The sequence below is a fragment of the Drosophila mauritiana genome, chromosome 3R (genome assembly GCF_004382145.1).
Source record: "Drosophila mauritiana strain mau12 chromosome 3R, ASM438214v1, whole genome shotgun sequence".
NCBI lineage: Eukaryota > Metazoa > Arthropoda > Insecta > Diptera > Drosophilidae > Drosophila > Drosophila mauritiana.
Window position 1 is genome coordinate 9,928,644 of NC_046670.1, and position 24,528 is coordinate 9,953,171.

The 24,528-nt window shown below is 42.2% G+C and overlaps 7 protein-coding genes across 8 annotated transcripts; 3 read left to right on the top strand and 4 right to left on the bottom strand.

The window, feature by feature from the left end:
* Positions 1-4,636: 4,636 nt before the first annotated feature.
* Positions 4,637-9,456, bottom strand: LOC117143413 (protein PAT1 homolog 1). The gene is made up of 5 exons (XM_033308108.1): positions 9,342-9,456; positions 8,360-9,170; positions 6,596-8,136; positions 6,237-6,482; positions 4,637-6,180 (listed from the first exon to the last, which is right to left on the bottom strand). The coding sequence occupies exons 1-5, from the start codon at positions 9,378-9,380 to the stop codon at positions 5,902-5,904; spliced, it is 2,916 nt and encodes a 971-aa protein (XP_033163999.1). The 5' UTR covers positions 9,381-9,456; the 3' UTR covers positions 4,637-5,901.
* Positions 9,457-9,889: 433 nt separating this feature from the next.
* Positions 9,890-11,125, top strand: LOC117144624. Its single transcript, XM_033309919.1, has 2 exons — positions 9,890-10,354; positions 10,411-11,125. The coding sequence occupies exons 1-2, from the start codon at positions 9,962-9,964 to the stop codon at positions 10,984-10,986; spliced, it is 969 nt and encodes a 322-aa protein (XP_033165810.1). The 5' UTR covers positions 9,890-9,961; the 3' UTR covers positions 10,987-11,125.
* LOC117144625 (putative tRNA (cytidine(32)/guanosine(34)-2'-O)-methyltransferase 1) lies at positions 11,038-12,342 on the bottom strand. The gene is made up of 3 exons (XM_033309920.1): positions 12,052-12,342; positions 11,314-11,996; positions 11,038-11,256 (listed from the first exon to the last, which is right to left on the bottom strand). Exons 1-3 carry the CDS (start codon positions 12,170-12,172, stop codon positions 11,152-11,154), a joined length of 909 nt encoding a protein of 302 aa, XP_033165811.1. The 5' UTR covers positions 12,173-12,342; the 3' UTR covers positions 11,038-11,151.
* A 443-nt stretch (positions 12,343-12,785) lies between these two features.
* On the top strand, positions 12,786-16,520 carry LOC117144774. Of its 2 annotated transcripts, XM_033310140.1 has the most exons (13): positions 12,786-12,965; positions 13,089-13,224; positions 13,276-13,386; positions 13,455-13,614; positions 13,675-13,701; positions 13,764-13,929; positions 13,988-14,335; positions 14,403-15,227; positions 15,284-15,455; positions 15,516-15,612; positions 15,677-15,808; positions 15,874-16,015; positions 16,077-16,520. In XM_033310140.1, exons 1-13 carry the CDS (start codon positions 12,871-12,873, stop codon positions 16,294-16,296), a joined length of 2,631 nt encoding a protein of 876 aa, XP_033166031.1. In that variant the 5' UTR covers positions 12,786-12,870; the 3' UTR covers positions 16,297-16,520. The 2 variants fall into 2 exon arrangements, with proteins under 2 accessions (XP_033166031.1, XP_033166032.1); XM_033310141.1 differs by lacking the exons at positions 14,403-15,227; positions 15,284-15,455; positions 15,516-15,612; ... (1 more) ...; positions 15,874-16,015; positions 16,077-16,520 and having other exon boundaries at positions 13,764-13,933; positions 13,988-14,070.
* Positions 16,521-16,904: 384 nt separating this feature from the next.
* Positions 16,905-19,326, top strand: LOC117143477 (peroxidase). The gene is made up of 5 exons (XM_033308191.1): positions 16,905-18,157; positions 18,217-18,556; positions 18,615-18,810; positions 18,868-18,973; positions 19,032-19,326. Exons 1-5 carry the CDS (start codon positions 16,932-16,934, stop codon positions 19,111-19,113), a joined length of 1,950 nt encoding a protein of 649 aa, XP_033164082.1. The 5' UTR covers positions 16,905-16,931; the 3' UTR covers positions 19,114-19,326.
* Positions 19,327-20,467: 1,141 nt separating this feature from the next.
* On the bottom strand, positions 20,468-21,189 carry LOC117144398 (cuticle collagen 34). Its single transcript, XM_033309534.1, is given in 3 exon segments — positions 20,468-20,639; positions 20,641-21,092; positions 21,154-21,189. Coding segments are annotated over 3 exon segments (570 nt in total). The 5' UTR covers positions 21,185-21,189; the 3' UTR covers positions 20,468-20,552.
* Positions 21,190-22,239: 1,050 nt separating this feature from the next.
* Positions 22,240-24,256, bottom strand: LOC117145319 (formin-like protein 20). The gene is made up of 3 exons (XM_033310913.1): positions 24,226-24,256; positions 23,528-24,163; positions 22,240-23,418 (listed from the first exon to the last, which is right to left on the bottom strand). Exons 1-3 carry the CDS (start codon positions 24,254-24,256, stop codon positions 22,292-22,294), a joined length of 1,794 nt encoding a protein of 597 aa, XP_033166804.1. The 3' UTR covers positions 22,240-22,291.
* Positions 24,257-24,528: the final 272 nt, after the last annotated feature.

Sequence of the window (24,528 nt, forward strand, 5' to 3'; positions counted from 1 at the left end):
TATCATACGTTATTACTAAAACTAGATCTCTTACCAAAAATATATATAGGTAAGTTTACCTTTAGTTCATCTATGACTTACAGTACACTGAAACACAGTGGCAAAGTCTAAGTTAGTTATTGTTATATTGTTAGTTATATTAGTTATAAACCGGTATTACTTCAACATATAAAGAACACAAGATCATGTCTAAGTTTCTCGCAGTGCCAAGCAGACGCTCCAGCAGGAACCCTGGTTCGTCAGTTCCAGCAGAAATACATAATTGTCTCTCGTTTGGACGACTCGAAAACACAAAAGCAAATAGGCTCCCGTCATTACGATAATAACAGGTCGGGAACAGGGAACACAGGCCACTTGTGGAGCGAAACCGGCAAGCGGCGATGTTGGCAGGAGGAATTTGATCGCGTCGTGAGCGTTAAATAAGCGAGAGTCGGGCCCCTGACTTGCCCCGCCGTGGAGGGGCATGGGTATTACCTCCGGAAAGGACGGCGGCAGGAGTTTGAATACATTATTTTCTTATGAGGCCAGAGACATTCCGCAAATGCTAAACAAATAATACGACAGCGAAGAGTAGCGTCCCACAAAGCATCTTATTTAAAGGGCCTCAATTATTCAGCAGTGTCTTTGTTATGGTTAACCCTTTTCTGAGAATATAAAAAATGCAACATTCTACACTTTACTACTAAGGTTATTTCAAATTAAGGGATTTGTGATCATTTGTGATTAACCCGTGCCATCGAAAAGTTTGGTAGAAAATAATAAAATATAATATGTGTAGCTCCATAAAAACTAAATGCTACCTGTATGTTTTCGCTCTTTTAAGACCACATTGGAGATATCACATTGTGGCTAGTTTTACACGTGTCTATCGCAAGAGTCAAACTTATTAAAAGTTACGTCATTTAACTATAAACAAATGCACAACGTGGAAAAGCACAAATATGTGTATGCTTTTTGTGTGTGGGAAGAGGTATGGTATATGGTTTGAGTGATATAGTAGATGGTCATCTATGAAATCTTAGCCCGGCTCGGCTGTTTACGAGTTTTGTTGTTTGGAAAGTATCGGGTTACCGATTCGACTCTTTTAAATGCCGACAGAACTTGTGGAATTTGGACCATTCAAAAAGGTTTTCTAATTTGCTATCTGAAGAATTCTCGGAAGTTTGTTGGCTACTCACGACCAAGTTTTTGAAAAACAAAGCTTGATTCGTAAAAAGGTAAAAACCTTCGCAAACTTATTCCTGAAAAGTTCCCACATTCGTGTCAGCTAATAAGTTGGTTAAGTACTTGATCTGCCGACTTGCTGCAATGTCTGAATGATTGTTCAGTTGACAGGGGTCCACTTGGGTGGCCACTCATCCTTGAAAACTCTTCACTCGCATTCTCCGCGAATCTGCTGCAATCCACTATCAGCAGCCGACTTCCTCTGTCCTCTGAAAACTCAAAGCTGAAGTAATTCTTCGCAGATCCGAAAACCAGTTTAGCCATCGTTCATCATCTTCTTATCCTGTGCAATTCCTTGGCATTTGTTTGCCCCTTAACGAGCTCCAGCCTTTTTTATCCATTGATATTCCCATTGCTGTCCCTCTTGCCCACGGTTTTGAGTTTCATAAGCTAATTTTCGAGAGTTCATTCAAAGGAGATAAATCTGAGTAGCGTGTGTGTCCCTTCAAGTCGGAAGAATTTGTCTGGCCTTTGAGCTCTTGAAAGCCATATCGACTTACCTGTTAATTCTGATCAGCGTTCTTTGTTTTTTAAAAGAGATAACAAACTCACTGGCTATCTATACAACGAAACTATAGTCTTATATTTTTATAACAGGCTAGTTTTTGTTAAGAACTACGATTTAAATATGTTTGCACTTTTAAAAAAATATTTAACTATAATTAGAAAACATGCACATAATGCATAAAGTTATTATTTCACAACTTGTTGATGATTAATCCCAGGTTAAAACGCGTCTTACCTCCTGGATTTTGTGTCATTTCCAATTATTTGTAACTGCGTGTAAATGTTTCTTTTGAAATTTTGATTTGGATAGCGCGCGTTTTTATTCAACTTTTTCGATTTGGTGGACGCGTTCTGTGGCGCATTTCTAAGCCAACTAAGCGCCGGCTGTAGCAGGACTCGTCCTTTTATAGGCGATGCTACTGGGCTCCGCCGGTTTGGTGCGCACTGGGAATCCTGCGACTGCGACCACTGCGCAGTGCTACGGATATGGATGCGGACACCACGGCGGCGTCGGCACGGAAGAATCATTGGACAAGGCGCCGTCGCCGCCGCCGTCTGAAACCGAATCGAGCTTGCTAGCCAGTCCACCTCCTTGGACGCCGACGCCACTCGTCCTTCGTCCTTCGTCCTTCGTCCTTCGTCCTTCATCCTTCTGACTCATTGCCAGTCCCCGCCAGCCATTCATGCACCAAACTGGCACTGGCACTTGTATGCAGATGTATGTCGCTGTGGACATTCGAGTTTATTGTCTTTCCATCCATTTTTTTTTGCGGCGTGCACATTAGATGTTTTGGTTTTTGTTTGTTTTGATTTTTGGCCACCGGACGAAGCGGCAACTTGAGAAGGACTTTTTATTATTAATTCGCAAATGTTCGTTGGACGCATAATTTACTTGGCTAGTAAGTTTATTTTTGCCATATTTGTATAAAACAGTTTGTTCCTTTATTGCATGATTTATTTGTTTGATAGAATATGAAAACCTAAAGAAGCAAATTTATATGTTTGTATATGGAAAGTTCTGAATTAATAAGTTATTAAGTGGCTGTCAGTTCAAACGCATCTGGATTAATAACTGTACGCACTATTAAGAAACCCTATTAAAGGGAAAGATGTCTCGGGACTGCAAAAAGCACGACGTAGTAAGTACATAAATTTTTAGTTGGCGTCACTAGGCGTCTGGTCTAGTCGCACTGGGGTCTAAGCTGAAACCTATCTGCGCGCCATTTCGTTTTTCAAATGTTGGCTGCCGGCGACGGCGACGATGGCGACTGGCGGCCGAAGTTGGCCTAAACCGCACAGCGAGCCCTAGACACTCCGAATGCGATGGGAAAGTTTGCACGACCTAATGGCAGCCAGAGGAGAAATCAAGACACCGACGCTCATTAACCGGTAATTAAGTGGTTAAATCCAATTTAACGAGGTCGCTCCGTAGGTCACTGATCTTGTTAGCTCCCAAAATAAAACGATGATACGCGAAATGCAATAAATCTAAATTAAATAATAGAAGAAGGTTGGCCTCGCATATTACTCATACCCAACGTTGTCCAGATCAAATATCTATCCCCGCTCCAAATGTATGCGTGTATGTCAGGATCAGTTAAATCAGCACATTACATTAATGGGTTCCCTGGTAGAAGCGTATTGAAGGCGATCCCCTCCTGCCGCCAGCGAACCAATTGTGGGGTTGTCAACAAAAACAACGACCAGATAGACGCGACAATAACTCGTCATCATCGACGCGCCGGCTATTTTCGCATCTAATTGTGAGAACAGCGGCGTTTGGCGCGCCAATTGGTGGCAATGGCAATAATAGCGGCGCCCAGTGGCGCACACTTGGCCCGTTCGCAAATCAAAGTTCTGCGTATCCGCATCCGCTGAGTCCTGGTCCTGCCCAGAACTGCGGCACTGTCTGCTCCGCTCCACGGCAGAGCCAGAGTCCTGTCCTCCTGCCCGTCGTCGTGCCATTGTCGCCGTCGCCGAAGAAGCAACGACGGGCGACTGGTCGCCACAATCGTCTGTCTAAGTCTAGCCTTTGGATGCACTCGGAGAAATTGGGGCGGTTATGCGAAATCGACATCTTTTTGGCGTGCAAGGATAATCATTGACTTGAGGAACTTATTTATAGCTTATTATATTTTATTATATATAAATAACTCCATTTTGGGTAACAGTTTAATATAATTATTGGTTGAATATTCCGTTTTATTTTATTGTTTAATAATTTTAGAAATTAATGTAATTTATTTAATATTTCAAATCCTAATAACTTAAAAGCTCATTCGAAAGCCAGAGTAAGAAATAGCCGTGAGTCGTATTATTTCTCCAAGTGTACCGCATGCTCGCTGTCAGTGTGGGGTGGGAACGGGAGCGTGGGCTTCGCATCCCTTCGCGCTGGGCGGACTGCTGCCGACAAGTTGTCGTCTTGGTGACCGTCGCCAGTGGTTGGCGTCGCCGACTCAGAAATTTGCAACAATTCCCGAGCGCGCCGCCGCCACTTGTTACGCACTTTGGCGCCTCCGCACAACAAAATGTCCCTTACGGACAGGCAACTGCCGACACTTCGACGCTTGATTCTGCGCCAAAAACAAAAACAGACAGACACAAAACACGTTCGCCATTAATGATGCCCCCCTCTAAGCACAATTGTTTATAGAAATCAAATTATTAATATATCATTATAGAAGAAAAAGCATATAATAACACAAGCGTCAACCCTAATTGGAAGCAAATCAATAAATTTGAAAAAAAGCTAAATAAAATAAAAAAAATAAATAAATAAATAAAATTTCATTGAAATGGATGTGTTTATAATATTTAAGATTTTCTACAAATTTAATCAGATTTTTTACTAAACTAAATAACTTTTTTTTCAAAATCCCAAAAAAATGGTTGTATAGTTTCGGTGTGTTCTGTGAAATGGTATGTTTTATTTATTATACTCTCGGAAATTAAATCATTTTAAAAAAATTACTTTTGAATCAGCGAACATATGTATAGGAAAAGGTTTGAAGTGTTTGTATGTGATAAATACAAATTAAACTACAATTATTGTATATGTGTTTGCAATCTTAGACAGCTATCGTATTTTGACTCTTGTTTGCTAAAAAAGCGTAGTTTTAAAGTATTTGCAAAACGTTTGCAGTCGAGTAGAATTTTCTTCAGATACAAAACATGAATTTCAATAAAAAAAATGAATTTAACAACATTGCATGATGATGTAGATACAATTAAAAACGAAATAAAATTAAAATGCTCCACAACGGATTCTTACAACAAATATCTATCCGTTGCGTTACAGAAGTTTTATGAAAATTGCTGTTTTCTAATTTCAAATTTGTATTTGCGTGTTAAACTAATTCTTTCCGATCATCGGAATTTCGTTTATGTTTAAAAGTCAAAATGTATCACAATTTTGATCATTTTGTTATAATAAATACGGCTGCACCTGTCACAATGCTAATTATTTAGTACACATTTATGCTGAATGTCTCGACTATATTTAATGGGTCTTGCACAAATTTGATTCAATGAAACCCAAAAGGTATTATAGTAAAAATTTCATTAAACCGATATTTACAATTACCAGAAAATAAGCAGATACTTAAGGATGCACATTTAAATGAGTATGCATGGATCGCGCATTAGATCGGTGCTTTTAAATTTTAAAACGCATTTATGATATTTCTTTTACAATCGTGGTTACAAGATATAGGAAAGCCCAGTTGTTAATTCGATGACAAAAAAAGAATAATTTGCGGGGTGAATTATTCTTTATAAATCTCTACAGAAAATGCCGGAAAAGTACTCCTTATCGAATATAAAATGATATAAGTATGTACAATGAGCAAAACCTACCATTCGATATTATATTTATAAAACATGATTTCCTCTCTCTACCTTTCTTGTACAGTGCACACAATTTTGGATAAAAGAACGTTTCTAACAAACTATTATCAAAATTTATTGACAGTCGAGTACTTTCTCAATTTGAGTATGAGATTTTTATACCCTGTATCAATATTTTTGTGTAGTATGCGTAAATGTAAAAACGATCGTACATATGTAAGTTTTGGATACATATTCTATACAAAGCAAAGTGAACTCGGCTATATAATTTCACAATTATTTGAAACGCTTCAATCAAGTTAAATGAAAATCCGTCAAAGCAACCTAATCAATTTGATGCCTGGCTTCAGTTATTAATGCTAAGAGTGCATCCAGTTTAAGATCTTTAAACCTTTCAAAGTGGTCCATAAGCGGCTGAATTGCATCCGACTCAATGGCTGCCGAGATGGTCTGGTTTTGAATAGTGCGATTGAGGCAGGATGCAACCTGTGCCAGAAATTCCCGCCACTTTTGCCTGTTCTCCTCGGTAAGAGTAGCGTCAGTTCGCGAGACGTAGATTTCCTCGGCACGAAGTATCAGGGCAACCAGCGAAAGAATCCCAAACTGTCAATTTAATAATTAGTACGTGCATCTATTACTTAATAGTGTGGCTAACTTACGCGACTGCAGAAAATTCCAGCCAGTTTCTTGTCATTCAGCGTAATAGCAGATGAAATGCTCACTAGGAGTTCGAAAGTAGCTTTGTTAACGTGTTTTTTAAACTCTGGGTAAAGAGCGTACAAGACGCCCTCAACGTCGTCCTTGTCCTTTTTCACCACTGTTTGTAGGGAACAGAAGACGCCGCTCCATACGACCCAACGAATGCTTTGATCGGCAATAAAGGGCATTATGCGTCTAATAAGAATCTGCAACGGAATGATTGATTTGGTTGTGAGTTTCATGCGTCTAGAACACTAGAACATAAATCGAGTTCTATTTGGTTGCACTTGTTCAAAAAATAGCAAAAAAAAGTACACACCTTTCCCTTGCGCACATTCATCATGGCGATCACCTTGTCGAAGGCCAGACCTGCCTTTAATTTATTGACCAACGCAGCTTTCGTCTCTACCTCATAGTTGAACTTGTTCTTTAGTTGCGGATTCATGGTTTGTGGATTGGCGGCTTCAGCAGCGCGTTCTTCGGGCGTTTTATTGGCCATTTCCAGCTGCTCAAGGGCTGCGATCCGTTCGGCTTCCTTTTTCTTTTTCAGCTCAATGGTGGCCATCACTTCTGGGCTTTCCAAATCCTCCAACTTTAGCAGATAGCGATACAGCGTTTCAATCAGAAGCAAAATGTGACGCGACTTGCGCATGCTGCTGGGATTTACATCATGGTTCGCCGAGATGGGCAGCGGAGTCGAGCTTGTTGATGAAGATGTTGCGTTGGCTTCAGAGGCGGTATTTGATTCACCACTCATAATGTCAGCATCGATAATTTTTCGCGGAGCTGTCACACTTCCGTACTGTAGCTTTCCCAGTGAGTTCTCGAACTTTAGCGGTGAGAATATATAGCCTGTAAGGTTGTTGTTGTTACCACCTGATCCATTGTTCGTGCTGCCTGACGTGCTGTTGGCGTTCTCCGAGTTGCGTCGCTCACGTCCGTGTCCATTGCGAGTACCATTCTTGTTGCCCAACTGTACGAGAATAAGCTGGGCATGGCCGCGTGGCTGGGTAAGCGGATGATTCAACTGGTTGTCCTTGTGCGCCTGACTGTTGCGCATTTGCCCATTCTGTTGGGCCTTGCGCTCCCTGAACACCGTGTAGTAATAGTCGTCGATATACGGCGTGTCCGTGTTCAGCTGCGAAAGCTGGATTCCGATTAGCCAGTGTTTGTCGCGCGTGCTCATAAGGTTGGCATATTCATCGTACTCTTCCAGCGGGTAATTTCCTGTACCATCTGGACGTCGTCCTTGTTGCTGCTGTTGCGCCTGCGACCTCTGTCGATCGCTGGCCACGGATCCTGCTCTGCTCTGTTGCATTTGGCGTACCACAGCAGCCTGTTGAAGCAGCGGATGGTTCTGCTGGATCTCTTGCACTAGTCGCATGTTGAACATGTTATACATGGAGTTTGGGGGCTGCTGACCTAATAGACTTGTGGCAGCTTGCAGCGGGTGCGGCGGCATTCGCGGTGGCTGCATCTGGTGCGGATGGGGTGGTTGCATAAAAGCCCCTGGATGCATCCCAGCGGCACGCATTGCATTGAAGCTCGGATGCATAGCAAAATTGTTCAGGGCCGTGGGCAGAGCGTGCGGATTGGGTAGAGGTCGCTGGTTGCCGCCGGGCAGTGGAAAGTTGGGCGGCATGTGCTGCTGCATTAGAGGATGCTGAGGCAATTGCGGAATATTCCCGGGCAGACCTTGCGGGTAAATAAATCCGGGCGGCACTCGGTTGCCACCCATACCGTTCAGTTGTTGCTGCGACGATGGCGTGGGCAGTAGCTCGGGCAGTGGATGGGGTCCGGGGAAACCCAAATTTGGCCTCGGTGGAGAGGTGTGCGGCGTGCCCAAGAAGCCAGGGGGTACTGCAATGAATTGTTAAATGGTGTTATTTTCATATGGCGCAGAAATCTATCAGGGTCTTGAAGATTGTTACTTAAATCTGTCTCAAAAAATAATCATAGATTGGTAAGAAATAAATGTAATATTTGGACAAATGATACTTTTTGTTGGACAAGTTTTCTGTATTAAAATACTGAGGCCTGTTTTTGTATGCATCAATACTTGTTAGTTTTAATATATAATTACCCTTGTGCTGCGCTTGTTGTGGCGGCTGCTGCTGCGACTGTTGTTTCTGTTGGTGCTGCTGCAACATCTGTTGCTGCAACATGGTTGGTGTCGGCACCTGCTGCCTGTTACCCAGACTAAAATCATCGAACATTTTGCGTTCCGCCTGTTGCTGACTCTGCTGCTGTTGTTTCGGAATGGCCTGCTGAATGATCATATTGCGTTCTATATCCTCGAGAGTAGTTATTTTGGGAAAAGGCTGTGGAGTCAGGGCAAAGTTGGCATTCGCTTCCTGTGGGGGCTTCATTTGTTGTGGGTGGTGCTGCTGATGTTGCTGCTGTTGTGGCTTGAAGGCGCTGCGCATAGGCTCGCGGAACAAATGTTGGTTGTTGGGAAACGGCTGTGATCCCCAGACTCCGGAGTCCAGCTTAATGCGGTTGCTCAGGCCACCGGCTTCGCTTTCAGTGGTGAAAGAGGACAGGTCCATGTCGTCCAACTTCATTGAGGAAATGTTCAGCTCCAAGTCCGAGTCGCCTATGTGACGAGACTGTCGGAATGGGGCATTCAAAGGGGCCGGAGTTGAGCCGCTTGAAGAGGGCGCCGATGATAGCGGATTAGCGCGTCGCAGGAAGGCACCATTGCCTTGATCGGCAAAATCCGTATTCCCACTAGATTCCGCGGGTCGCTTCCGCACCCTTTCGCCATTCCCGCCCAGGCGTACCATCGTCTCATGGGCTTCCTCCCAGTCGCCATTTATCGCGGATCCAAAGGTTTCGTCATTGAGGGCATCGTATTCCGCCTCGACGATGCGTCCATCGCCACCATCTTCGTCCTGGAGAAACAATTGAAGCAAGTAAATTAGACATTCCTACTTTTTCTGCCCCCGGTGGCCTTCGATGCCCCCTTATTTGCCGAGTGAAAAGTGTGCGTTGGGCATTTGCCGCTCCTTGTACGGCCCCGCTATTCCCGATATTGCTGCCGCAATGCCGGGACCGCTGCTTACCGGTAGATTCGTGTCAAATCCGAAAAACGAGTCATCCATGGCGATAAATCTATTGCTTTACAAAAAATTATCATGACTTGTCAGTGACAAGTTGTCACCTCAGCAGTAGAGCTGTCAAAACATCGATGGTACTATCGATAGTCTGACATCGATGGTCTTCTTACTATCGACATAATACATGAATTTCGCTCGCATCGTTTATTAATGGCACTATTTTACTGTTATGGTATTACAAATGTTGGAATTAATAAGCAAATTAAAAAAATTGTTTCATACTTTTTTAATGAAGGTACACGACTGAAAATTTGTCTCATATTGCTATAGTAATGTTAGAATCAATTGATGGTTCAACCACTGCCGGATTTTGTATGTTGCATATTTATTTATTCAGTTTGGACTTACTATGACTGTTAAATTAAAGTAAATTATAAGTAATAAGTAATCTAATCTAAGTAATTATAAATCTGCCCATATGCACTCTTTCAATGCATTCGATATTTTGAACTAGTTTGAAACTTGAAATCAGCGCCCGCAAGCTCATCCCTAAATTACTAGTTCTTGAACTATTGCTTTGGACGGAGCTGCGAGCCTGTTTCCTTTACCAAAACAACTTAGTCGAAATGAAGCGGAAAACGAGCGAGATCTGGTGCTTTTTCCGGGCGGTGGACGACACGTTTGCTGTGTGCAATATCTGCAAGGCGAAGCTCTCATACAAGACGACCACCACGAATCTGAGCAAGCACATGAACAGGATGCATCCCACATCGGGACTCAACCGGAACTCCAAGTACAAATTCCAGCCGCAGACCACTATTGCCATCGACCGGAACAAAGCCAAGCCGCGCAATTCAACGCAAGAGCTGATATTGCTGGAATTCGTGAAGAAACATCCGCGCCTGCTTCAGAATCCGACGTGGGAAACACGGGGCAATCTGGAGTCGCTGTGGGAGGAACTGTCAAACGAACTTAATAGCCACGGTCCGCCGCGAAAAGATATAGCCACCTGGAAAAGGGTATACTGACTTACTTTTTCCCTAACCACTTGCATTAAAAGTTTATTTGTTTGTAGGCCTTAAAGGACTGGAAGAGGTTTATCCTGAGAAAAGTGGAAAAGAATGAGATGCAGAACATGCCTTTTGGCACCAGTCTTAGTTCGTCGGAGGAAACAATAGCCACGCTGTGTAGGTTAAACGAGGATGTAAGTCAGATTATTATGAAAGTCTCCGACGATGAAATGCATGAGAATTCCACCACGGAATTTGATGTTGACGAAGTAGAGGACGTGGTCCCGGAAGAACATGGTGACGCCCTTCAGACCTCCGCCGAGTACGTTTACGAACCGGAGGAGAACAAAACGGACATAGACCCGCTTTACCTGCAATCGAACAAACGGGCCGCATTGGCCAGCAGTCGACTGGAGGAGGAAGAGACCACGCTGCTTGACAAGATTAGCAATAACCTAGGAATGGTGCACGATACCGCCAACAGCGTTCAACTTGCACTCAATGAATTTTTCGTCCTGTACAAGCAGAAGCTGTACGAGGACAAGCGACATCACTTGGCAATTGAACAGTTAATGGCTGAGAAAATAGAACTGAAAAAGAAACTATTGGAAATCGAGCAAAAAAAGTTGTCGCTCAAATGACGAGATACACACAAAATCAAGTAATATTATGGTAGTTTTAAGACCCTAATCTTTAAATAATCTAAGATATATTTTGATTAAAATTATCACATTTCTTCTTGTTTGGCCCAAGCCCACTTAATATAAAAATTTAATATAATTTTTCTTGTTTTATTTTATAAATATTTATTTGATATGGAGTTGTTCATCATAGACTTGCATTAGAATCTCCTTAAATTCCAGGGGATAAGATGCGTCGTCCATAACAGAATCGTAAACATACTCTAAGCACTGTGGGAAAGATTGTTGAATAAAAGAACGAAGCAAAGTATTAGGCACATCACTTACTGATTTGGATTCATCTGAGGACAAAGTCTTGTCCTCTTCGGGATCACTCAACCCATTTAAGTCTCCACAGGCTATAAAAGGAACTAGACGACGGTTTACTTCCGACCCTGTTTTCTGTGCCAGCAGCCGTATATCGTCGCGAGCAGGGTTAATCACTTGAGGAATGTAGCCCTCGGGAAGGCAAAAGCCGGAACAAACTACAAACGCTTCAATGCTCGAAGGGCGCGAACTCGGCGGCTTGTAGATGTCGAATTTTTTGAAAAATATTTGCATCTGGGAGCTCAAAAGCGATGTGGCATTACCCTTGAAAATCTTGGCCACAAAAGTTCCGCCAGTTTCCAGTACACAGGTGGCAATGCTGAGAGCAGCAACAAGTAACTGGTGCTGCATGTACTCGTCCATTTCATGGACACCGGTGACATCAGGGGCTCCATCGCAGACCACCAGCTGGGCTTTCTCATTCCCACCAAAGTGACCGATGATTGCTTCGGCGGTCGACTGCTTTGTAATATCTCCCTGGAGCTGGAGTATTCCTCGGATCGGGGCCATGGCCTGCAGATCAACGGCTATGATCTTAACAGCGGCCTTTTCATCGTCCGTTTCGCAGGTATCGTAGAGTTTCCGAGAGAGCACCTGGGACCAGCTGCCAGGAGCAGCACACAGATCGACTGCCCGCTGAACACCTTTATATGGAAAAGTGTGTTATATTTTGCTCCTAAGTAGTTTCAATGATCTAACCATTTAGAATTCCGTAGGCCTCGTCCACGTGGAGCAACTTAAACGCACTCCTGGCCCTCCAGCCTTCGTCTTTGGCCAGTCGGTAATATATATCTCGTTTGTCCTTTGAGGTTTTACCCATTGTAAATAAATATAAGAAATATTAGGGGTGGTCTACAATAGAACTGGTTGTCTTTTCGAGGTACGTAAACAGTGAAAAGAATTGTTTAAATATGTTGTCATGTGCAGAAACTATCCAAAGAGCAAGAAAAAGTAGTTGTTATTTATGTTTTGTAAGTTAGACGATTGGCCGGCCTATCGATATATCGACAGGGAATGGATGCGAGCGAGTGTTCGGCAATTCCAACTGGTTCCTTTTCAGCATAATGGCTCCGGGGCGAACGGAGGCTTTACGAAGAAAACATAAACCCAAAACAATAATGCTGGTTGGCCTGTTCGGTTGGCCACTATGTTTAATTGTTCCAAAATAAGAAAATTAAATGGATTGATTATTTAATTTTCTATTTTTCCATACATTATCCTATGTTATCGGTAGTAATAAATATGTAAAAAAAAGTGCATAATAAAAGTAAAATATTTGTGTTATCCCGAAATGTACAGAATAAAGACATTTAGTTAAGTTGGACCAGAATATTCTAATTATTCTAATATCTTATATCTAATATGTTGATAAGAAAGTTCGATTGCTTATTTCTGGTAACACTAAAATATTATGTCAAATAGTTGTGGATTTTAGTGGCGGCGCAATGCGGTCACATTCTTACCGCGAGATCTTAAAATCACGCTTTGAGGTGGTTTTTTGAAAATTAAGTGGTAAATATGCACCGAATACCATTGTATATGGCGTCGGAGCCTCGACCCGAGGCCTCTGAATATATCACGATGTCCGAGGTCATGTGTCCACGTAACCTGATGTGAGTAACAGGGCCACTTGGTCTGGGATCCAGCAGGTTTTGCAATAATGCGAAATACTAGTTGTCCTGCAATAGCATCTTGCAAGTGTTCATAGATAGATAGATAATAATTTACGATTTCAGAGAATGCGAGCTGTTCTTGAAGATACTGCGCAAAACAACCGACACAGTTTTTCTCAATTTTTCTGAAGTTGCTGAAAGTTGTCTCAACATTTCCAAGAAGTGTATGAATATGAAAAGTCCTACAGTGTTGAAGATGGTATATCCACATTATATCTGATATATAACCTTATTGTAATCCAGTACTCAGACTTTGCAGAGTCTGGACGAAATTATATGCCGCGCACCCAGCGCCTCCCCTACATGCGTGGATGCTATTATGGCCAGAAGTGTTCTCTGCATAAAAAATAACCAGAATGCGGTATGTCATCATCATACTGCTTGAATACATATACATCATATGTTCACAACCCTTTTGTTCGACTTCAGACCGCATGCAATGATTTACTTTATTACGAATCTTTGGATCCAGCTCTCAAGACAGCGGAGGGAACGATAATCTCACAGATACTTCACTGTATATGCCTTTTTGTGAATCGGGAGTATGAAGCATCGAAAGATAAACTTTCGGTTGTAAAAGGCCTCATTGGTAATTTGCATAATATGTTGGAATGATCTTTAATAAATCGCTGTTTTTCTTCTATTTTAGAAAATGGGACACTAGCCGATCAAAGTGGTAGGTATTAGAGTTGTTTTGATTTTTCTTTTTAATTTTAGTTATTTTCTTACATTTTCTAGAAGTCAGTCCTTTTCTAGCTCTTATAGAACAACATGAAGAGAGAATTAACCAAGCTAGAAAAAATGTTGAGTTTTGCAAGAAAGTTCAAACCCAGGACTTTGCGCCTTTTAAGGGTTTTAAGCTTACTCGGAAAATTCCGTTTGCCAGCCAAGCTTGTGATTATTTGTAGGTAAAGAATTTTTGATGTACAATACATTTAGTAAATCGATATATTCTCTTATAGCGAAAAATCCATTGAGAAATCTGGCGGAGTTTTCGCTTCATGCGATGTACCTAAAGGGGAAATTGTTCTTGTGGAGAATCCTGTGTACTTTCAGTTTAGTGCCCCATTTCTGAACTGCGAGTTGTGTGGAGTGCATCAGCAACAGCTGTACACCTGTGATAACTGTCGTTATAGATCCTATTGCTCAATGTCGTGTATGAAATCAGATGCAGAAGTCCACCAATACGAGTGCACTGGATATAAAATTGGACTTATCCCAATGCTAGAGGCTAACATGCTGTTTCGATTGTTTTGCGAAGCAGGAGAATATATTCTTCCGGCTTTAGTGGATTATGCGATGGATGGCGGGTAACTAACGAGTAGATTTTAATCACATGCTTATATATCAAAAATGACTTTCTTTTCCCCATTTCAGAATATTAAGCAATCCCCGAGATGCTTGGACCTTTATACAGGAGCATGCCCAGGAAGAGGAGAAAACTTATAATCTTGTTGGAGAACTCCTTGCTACAGCTCCAGATTATAACCTGCTGACAAGGGAAAAGTATACAGAAATCGTAACAACGGCATTTCGTTTGTCGGTTTTCATTTACAATGACACCCGCCTCGCAGAGAAATATTTTTATTTGCTGCCTCTTATGAAAACAGACTTAATTAATGTAATGGCAGCTATACTTTTACGGTTGGGTGGCCACGTTCTATTGAATTCCCAGCGAGATAACTTATGCTACACACAACGCGAATGTTTTGATGCCATGAATGAAAATAATAATGAATTCGAAAATTGTGGTATTCTTCCGATGCCAACTGATCGTATAAGCGCAAATGCATTCAGTTACTATGGAGTTAATGCGATTACAGATTTCGTAGACTGCTATAACAACGTTCACGATAGTATAGCTGAGGTCGAACATGAGTACCCAGAGAAGTTCTCAAATGATAGTCCGATATTTCGGTTTGCTGATAGGCTACATTCTATTTGCATTCAAAAATATGAGATTGAAGCTGTGGAAGATCTCGTAAGTGCAGAGACCTTTCCCGAACACGATTTAAACGAAATTCTTCAAATTTTTAACACATCACAACGCTGCCAGCTGTTGACGAATATTGCTAAATATTTTCAGCAATTTGTTTATCAATATTTTCACAAAATAGAAAGTACCCTCCAACTAAAATCTACGCTTTGTGTTACATTAAAAGCTTTTAGGCAGAATTGTGGGACAAAAAATATTAAAGCCATGTAAGTTTTTATTTTTTCATATTTTGTTCACATTAAGATGTTTACGAAAATTTTAGATTCTTACCAAATGGAAAAGTCGTTGGAGTGACAGCTAAAAATGTCCATAAAGGCGAGGAATTAGTGCTATGCCCTGATTTTGCTAGGCTTCGTGATCAAAACAGAATATTGGATTTAGCACGAAGCGAATATTTTAGTTTTTCGACAAGTATTGAAAACGAAAATAAAAATGTTAGTAATTTTATATCTTCTTAAACCGAATAATTATTTTTTTTTAATTATCTCGCATAGCCTGAGAAAATGCCTTCCCCAGAGTTTGTGCGACACAATAAAGCCTTCATCGCCGCTATTAAGGAGAACCTTTCAGCTTGGATAGAGTCTCGACTAGGTTTGACTTATCTTATACAAATTCTAATTATTGTCTTTTAATTTACTGTCCTATAATATTATAGATGCAAATCTGCAACTTCATTTGACCATCTTATACGGTACGTACAATAGTTTTCTCGCCTTGCATTGCGAAGAAAAGGACGAGACACGTTTTCTGGGAGTACTTAAGTTTTCGATGTTTCTAGCATTAAATGGTTTGTATAAATTTAAAACTATAATCGTTCTGGCTTGAAAATGTTTTTTTTTTCGTTTAATACAGGCTTTTTACAACACTCTACCGATAATATTGTGCACTTCGTTGAGCAAACTGAAACGGATGATATTCATTTTAAAAATATCGAAATTTATCGTCAAAGCCTTTGTGTAATCAGATGCATTATGGAACAATATATTAATATAATGTGAGTTGAGATGTGTAGTTGTACAACAGTATAAAGATGTGACAATGTTTTATCTTAACAGGGTGGATCGTCCAGAAGTCGACTCGGATTATCCCAAAATGGTTCTTGTAAGCTCTTCCTTTATTTTAAAAAGACTGCAGATTCACACGGAAGCTTTAATTGATGATGAAGAGGCTTCATCTTTATACATGGAATATTGTACGCATCATTATAAATGGAAGACAATCTTTAATTCATTTTTGACTATGCCATCAGACCTTAAAAACTTTTTGGTAAAATAGAAGAAGTGAATTAACTATTTCCAATTATTTTAATGCGAATGGAGTTTTTGTTTATATGTTATAAGCTTTATGTTTAATATAATCCTGTTAACTCTTGGATAAGGAAACAGAAAAACATTCCAGTTAATTAATTTGTGTTTCAGACAGCCAAACTATTTTTATAAGCTTAGAATTTAACATATGTTACACGCATATCTATGTAAGAAGCGCTCTTCAGTTATTCAAAAAAAAAAAAAAAAAATTAAAATGAGTCAGAATTCATTACAGTTCTTCTTAATGGTTTATCTTTATGCGTTTTCATTCTTCATGATTACTGCAAAAATGGCACTACTGGTAATCTTTTTATATCAGCCACATTTAATAAGAACCATTGCCTTTTTTGTCCGAGCGGTAAACACGTTCCAGTCGACATTATTTGTTTATAAAATTCGCCCACCGTTTGAGCTTCCGAATATTGGAAATTATGCTCGCATATTTCTGCACGTTCTTCAATCTGGTCAATCATACCAAGAATTTCGCGTTGTATTATCACGTCTCCAGAGCTCGAAGATCGTGCGGGTCAGCAACTGGCGGAGATCTATATATGGGCACCCAGCTGCTGGTGCTGCATTGTGCTTTGTGGTGTCGTCGGTGCTATGAGAGTGTTTTTGGTGGTTTTGAGTGTGCTGTCTGTGGCGGTGGCCACCAAGTGCCCGTATTCGTCAATGGAACCCTCCTTGTCCAGGTCCAAACGGAGTTCTTTTGACATTCGCCCAGGAGTCAGTGACGGAAGTTTGGATGCCTTGATTACAGAACTTATGCCCAAATACAATGGCAACAATGTTCACAATAGTTGGGCCGAGCCTTCTGCCTCCCAACAACCTTTAAGATGTGGAGTTCCGCCTCGCAACTGCTTGAATGATACTCGAAATCTGCACTACCGAACCTTGGATGGATCCTGCAACAATCTGTTGTATCCCGAGTTTGGAATTGCCGTTTCGCGTTATCGTAGGCTTTTGCCTCCTCGCCAAGTGGAACAGGCTCCGAATGCCCGTTTGATCTCCTTGTCGCTGTACGGCGAGCAGACTAGGAACGACAGGTTCCGCACCATGGCGGCCATGCAATTTGGCCAGTTTGTTGCCCACGACATCAGCCAATTGAGCACACAGGGCGCTCCTCAAGATTGCTGTGCCGAGCCGCGTCATCCTCGCTGTCTCCCAATCAACCTGCCCCGTGGTGGTCCCATCGCCTACCATACGGGCAAGACCTGTCTGCACTTTGCCCGCAGTGTGTCGGATGCGGATGCCATATGCCCAAAGGTTGAGGAACCCCAACCCGAGAAGCTAACGGTGGCAACTGCTTACCTGGATCTCTCCTCCATCTACGGCAACAATCCCTCCCAAAACAGAAAGGTCCGCCTGTTCAAGGGCGGACTTCTGAAGACCAGCTACACGAACGGACAACACTGGCTACCGGTGAGCCAGAATGAGAATGGCGAGTGCGGTGCCAAGAGTGAGTGCTACATCGTACCGGACACTCGGAATCGTTTCACGCCCACCATCGCCCTGCTGCAGACTCTGTTGGTCCGAGAGCACAATCGTCTGGCCGAAAATCTAGCGCTGATTAATCCCGATCATAGTGACGAGCGCATCTTCCAGGAGGCACGCAAGATCAACATTGCGCAGTTCCAGAAGATCACATACTATGACTGGCTTCCACTGTTCGTTGGTCGCACCTATACCTACTTGAACGGTCTGATTTATCCAGTGGAGCCCACCGAGTACGTCAACGACTACGACGAGACGGTTAATCCTGCTGCCTACGCGGAGTTTTCTGCTGCCGCCTTTAGATACGCCCACACTCAAATTCCCGGATGGTTCTCGTAAGTATTTGGCCTAATTCTTGATTGTATATGTGTTTACAATAATATAACGTTCACAGATTGGTTGCCCCCAATCGGAGATCTAATCAGACCATGCGCCTGAGTGACTACCTCGACCGAACAGAGACTATTCGTTTACTGGACACATCCGACAACTTCGATGCCCTGCTGAGAGGCTTGGCTACCCAGTTGCACAAGCGATCGGATGGGAACATTGATCGGGAGATCAAGCACTACTTCAACCGCAAGGAGTTCGAGGAGTACGGTTCGGATCTTAAGGCTATAGATATTCAGAGGGCACGAGACTTCGGATTGGCTTCCTACAATGATGTGCGAGAGTTTTGTGGTCTGCGACGAGCTGTCGATTGGGCTGATTTCGCTCATGAAATTCCCGGAGAGGTAGATTATTGAGATCAAGATTATTTTAGATCAAAGTACTAAATTTCCATTGGAGTAGAAAATATCGCTGTTGCGCCGACTGTACGCCACTCCGGATGACGTGGAACTTGGTGTAGGCGGTACCCTGGAGTACCATGTACCAGATGCTCTATTTGGACCAACTTTGTTGTGTGTGATTGGGAAACAGTTCCTCAACACGCGACGTGGCGATAGATTCTTCTTTGAGCGGGAGAACGAGGGAGGTTTTTCGCGCGGTAAGTAGAATTATAAAAATTTAATAAGATAATATATGAAAATTATGTTTTTCACAGCTCAATTGGCCGAGATCCGGAAAGTGAGCCTGGCCAGCTTGTTCTGCAGCAATGCCAACTACCTGCATTTAATCCAGCCAAACGTATTTGTATTCCCGAATTCACAGTAAGTTTACAAATATCTATATCTTAATATATAATTTTAAATTGATTTTCTTTTTTAGTAATCTACTACTGAACTGCAATTTTATTCCGCAAATCGATCTAAGCAAATGGCAGGATCTCAGGCCTCAGCTTGTTCACTAGTGTTTTCATTAGCAAATGTATCTGAAACTAATTGGACTGCTCAATTTGTTCTTTAAGATGCAAACATTCTTGTTTAGTTACATTTTTATCATATTTTGCATTTATTAATTTACACAATGCAACAAAGAAATTGAATTTGTTTTTTAGCATGTGACTGCAGTTAAAAAAGATGTGACACCATTAAAAATATTTATTTGATTTTTACGAATAAGTTTCGGGGTAATAAAAAGTATTTTTATAAAATGTGTGCCACTTTAGTTGTATTTTAAATTTAGCAAGGTATATTTTTGGTAAGAAACTGCTTAAATAAGATAACGCATTCTTTTAGTTAATGTTATTTATTTATATTACTTGGACAGCAGAGTTTGCTTGTGTAGTTTCTATCACCTCAGGCGTATTATCAAACAGAACAGCTACTGGGATTGCGAACTCAGTTTCAGTGGGTGTGAAAGATAACCTTTGACCTTCTTTATCGAAAAGGGGTTTGTCTGTGGGAAATGCCTCTGTCGTTTCTGCTATGGTAGTTTCAGTGTTTGGTGATCCTAGTTCCTCACCGTTCCTCGTTTTGGATGGATCATCTGGTGCAAGGGTTGTGGGTTCTTCAGATTCATTTGCTACTGCTGTCGCTGGGCTTTCGGTGTTCGATGTGGGTTCCAATGTCGTGAAACCTTGACTTATCTCATCATTGGACATATTGTAAGTGGTTGTTTCTCCTAATTCCTCTGTTGGAATTTCTGTAGTTTGTGCTTCAGCTTCGTTTTTACTCTTTAAAATCTGAATTTCAACGGTTGTTGTATTAATCACATCAGGTGCCTCTTCGGTAATCGTTGTTAATTTGTTAAGATCTAGCCTTTCATCTGTTATTTTAATACTATTCGGTGGAGTCGTCTCTTCCAGGATGGTATCTTGCAATGTAGTATTAGATATCTGTGAGTTTACTTGAACTATTTCCGCTTTCATTGGGGTTTGGTCTTTATTTAAAGAATTTATTGCAGATACATCCGCTGGCATTGGTATATCATCAATTTGACTACTATTTACAACATTTTTAGTTACGTTTTTCGTTTGTTGGGATCCGACGTGGCTGATATTCAAATTCATGCTGTTATTTGCATCGGTTAATATGTTTTTCTCGCCAAGATTGGTGCCCTTGATTTTGTTAACGGGCTGACGATCTGAACTGCTTAAATCAGTAGTTGTATTTTTAATTACCTTTCGCTTGGGAGTCTGCTTTCGGCGCATTGGAGCGTTTGTTTTATGTTTTTGGGAATTGTTTACTGTTTGTTTGTTCTTAGTCGAAGTTGTTATCTTGTTACTCTGGTTGATTTTCTTGCGATCGGAATGGGCGAAAGTAGTGGGTCTCTTGCGATTTCGGTTTTTGTGGCTTTGGGTCAGTTGCGGACTAACTTTGAGATACTTAATTTCAGTGGAATTTGCCCTCAAAGGCTGCGGTGCCCGGGGCTTGTTTGTCTTTTTAATGACGTTCCTATTATCGGGTTTCGATGGTGGGTTTTTATTGCTGCCCTTTGGGTTTTCCGCTTTTGGCGGTTTGTCCACTGGAATTGCTGGCAAGTAAATAATGGTTGGACCTTGTTTCTGTCCATGAGATGGAGATTTTCCAGGTCTGCCCGGTGGCCCTGGTAGACCTGGTGGACCAATGGGCCCCGGAAATCCGGTATAACCCGGCCTACCCCTTTTGCCACTTTCTCCACGGTCACCACGATCCCCCTTTTCACCTGGCGCTCCTTCCTCACCTGGCAGACCAGGAATTCCTGGTGGCCCAGGAGGTCCAGGCGGCCCGGGTCGACATTGGCAGTTGGGTTGAGATCCATGGTAAAAGGAAGAACCTATCGTTTCAGGACTGTAATAGTACAGATTGTGGTTTTTATAATTTGGTTTCTTTGCCTTTGGCCGCGATTCTACTTTGACCGGCTGAACTGGGGAAAGCAGCCATGATCCCTCGCAGAATGCTGAGATGGCTAAAATACAAGAACCAAGTAAAGTAATGTTCTAAGGTCCCATCTTCTGCACTCCGCTTACCTGTGAACAGCAGAACCGCGAGCAGCCTCATTTCAAGACGCCTCATTCGTGAATGAACACCTGCCCGCCTTAGATCATCTCTTATATAGACCTTAAGAACAGTTGGGCTAGACTTTAATGGGTTAATGCGAAACACATAAAATGTAAATCGCAAATCTCAGATGTGATCAGCCTAATGATTTTGCATAAATTTAACCGAAGATTGGTCCAGATACCCAGGCATGCTCAAGAAAAATGATTTATTCCCGGTTGTCGATGTGCTAATATATCATTAAATGGATTACCACAGTTGGGACTTATATGTGTGGTAATTATTTAAGAATTAAAATTTATATTATGGCCCAAGTTTTATTAACTTTCTTTAGTTCTTTATTTGGTTCCAGTTCGTTATTGATTGTTCCATTTCTGCACCCATTGTTTTATTTACGGGGCAATAAAATAAAAATACCGCAAAAATGGGGCGAACTGGCTTATCTCCTTTCATAGATACCACGTTATCATACAAATTGATTTTAAATAGTGAAATTCAAAATGACGCACAAAATTCTTTAGACTTAAAGGCATTGGATCAATTTGATGCACGCATGCTTTAAAAAGTCGTATAAGATATATTTTTGGACAAATATATTTGTTAGTGATTTCATAATTTTAGTATATATAGAGTTCGATTTTTTTTTTAAATTCAATTAACCTAATAACTGCAAGCAATTTATCTTTTGTATTTTGATAAATGATTTGAGTTGGCAATTTCATTCGATTGTCATTGAATTAATAGCTTATTTCATTATGATTTCACTTTTTTCATATCTTTGTCCATTGTTATTTTATAGAAAATCTAACAAAGCCACAGACATTTCCAAGAACAACGGAACTATTTTGACAGCTAACAATAAGGCAGTTTATTGTTTATTTATTTAAATTTTTTCTATACGAATTCTACGAGATGATCTTATTAATACGAAAATCAACAAAGGTTCATTGCTCTTTGTTAATTATTAAACATTTAAGTCTTATTAACTGTATCAAAATCTGTAAATGAAACCCAAACTATCGTATTTTTGATTTGTAAGAAAAAACCCAAAAAGATTCATATTTTAAAGTTATTTTTTATTTTGTTGGTGTTGTGGCGTTGGCTTATTTATGTATCATACTGTTCATAGGTGTAAATGTGAAAAGGATTTCGAGGAGTTCCAATCGACAGGATAATCGGACCTTTGTTGGTTCGCTCCTCAATTGCATCTCCATCCATAGGTGCGTTATCCTCCATCATATTCTCTGGGTCCAACTGGTCCTCCATCATATGGTCCTCTTCCATCGCATCTTCTCCTTCTGGTAGCACATAGCTTGGATCCTCATCATCGATTTCTTCAGTGCCACTCGGAGATTCGTTGTTCTCCACAGTGTTATCTGCATATTCAAGGCCGTAGCCCGCATCCTCGGGTTCCGTCTCCAAGTCATTGGGCTCATTGGGCATTTCCTCCTCGCCCTCCATGAAATCATTTTCGTTTTCATTTTCATCAATTATGTTTTCGACAATCTCCACATTTTCATCCAGCAAGTCCAGATCATCCCGTGGAGTTTGTTCGCCACTACCCTCTGGCTTAGTGGGTTTTGGTTGATGATGATGGGGGTGTTGGTGGTGTGGAGTTTGGCCGTGTCCTCCACCTCCATGATTACCAGTGTGGGGGTGTGTATTATGTGGGTCATGCCCTCCGTGATTGTGTGAGGGATGATGGTGGCCATGTCCTCCGTGATTGTGTGGGGGATGATTGTGGTTGTGCTCTCCGTTGTGAGGTGGATGATGGTTGTTGTGTCCCCCGTGATGGTGTCCTCCGTGATTATGTCCTCCGTGATTGTGGGGTGGATGATGGTGATGTCCCTTGTCCCCGCCATCATGGGGATGGTGAGGTGGATAGGGTGGCGGATAGGGTCCTGGATAGTTATGACCTGGATGGTGATGGCCTCCATGGCCGCCGTGGGGTGGATACGGATAGTGGCCTCCCTTATCGTGTCCTGGTGGGTAATAGTGATGGTGGTGTCCGCCCTTGTCTCCCTTGTGGCCTCCTTTGTGACCTTTGTCTCCCTTATGTCCCTTTGAGGGCCAGGGCACTGGCACTGGTAGAGGAATCCATGGTCCTGGATAAGGACCAGGTGGTGGATACGGGTAAGGTGGGTATGGGTACGATGGTGGCGGTGGTGGCGGTGGTGGTGGGGGAGGTGGATACGTAGTGCCTGGAGGTCCTGGAGGACCCGGTGGTCCCGTTCCTGCAAGAGATGAAATACTCAGTAAAGAAAAACGAAAACGACTAGATACCCTTTCAATATTTTCAATATTGGACCGTTGTGATATATATGAGTAACGATTTTCTCTTACCTGGTGGACCTGGAGGTCCGGGAGGACCCTTGGTTCCCTTGTGGTGATGATGGTGACCATGGTCACCTTTCTGCGGTGGCAAGGGTATGGGAACTATAATTGGAGGCGTCACGATCGGTGGGTGCGGATGATGTGGATGCGGGTGTGGGTGTGGTGGTGGTGGAGGTGGTGGAGGCGGTGGAGGCGGAGGTGGTGGCGGTGGAGGCGCTGGATGATGATGGTGGTGATCATGATGATCATGGTGACCATGGTGACCATGTCCCGATTTGTGACCGGGTGGGCCCGGTAGTCCCGGTGGGCCAATGGGTCCCGGTTGACCTGGTTGGCCTGGTAGTCCGTAGTGACCGCGCTCTCCCTTCTCTCCTCGCTCGCCCTTGGACCCAGTGTGTCCTTTGGGACCTTGCGGACCAGGGGTTCCTGGTAAGCCCGGTGGTCCAGGAGGACCCGGTGGACCTGGTGGGCAATTACAGTGCTGTGGCGGAGGCGGAGGCGGTGGTGGCGGATAGTAGTGCTGTGGTGGCAGCTTGTAGATCACACTTTGTGCTGGCGCCGGAGCTGGAGCAGCTTGAAGAGATGCTATCAGTCTGCCCGTCTCGGCACTCGGGCTTTTGGAATTCGCTTGGCCGAAGGCCCAGCCTGGAAGGGAAATGAATTCCAATTAGAAATCCGATCAATCCTATTTTAATCATATCGCTTACCTATCCAAAAAATCACTGCGAACAGCCTCATGGCGAAATGGCATCTGCTGCCTTTCTCCGGCGGACGGATCACTTTTATACCGCATTATGAACTGTTAATCTCGTATGCACACTTTGTTTAAATCACTTTCATTAATCTAGATTCACTAGAACCGTTATATCATGTCCATTCAGAAATCTGCTCGCCAAATCTCTCGGAAAATATGCAAACCTGTTCGCGATGATGCTATCATCCTAGGTTCTCTCTAAACTTATGTATGTAAATTTATGTCCAATCCAAAAGTGGACCGCCTCTGAAGTATT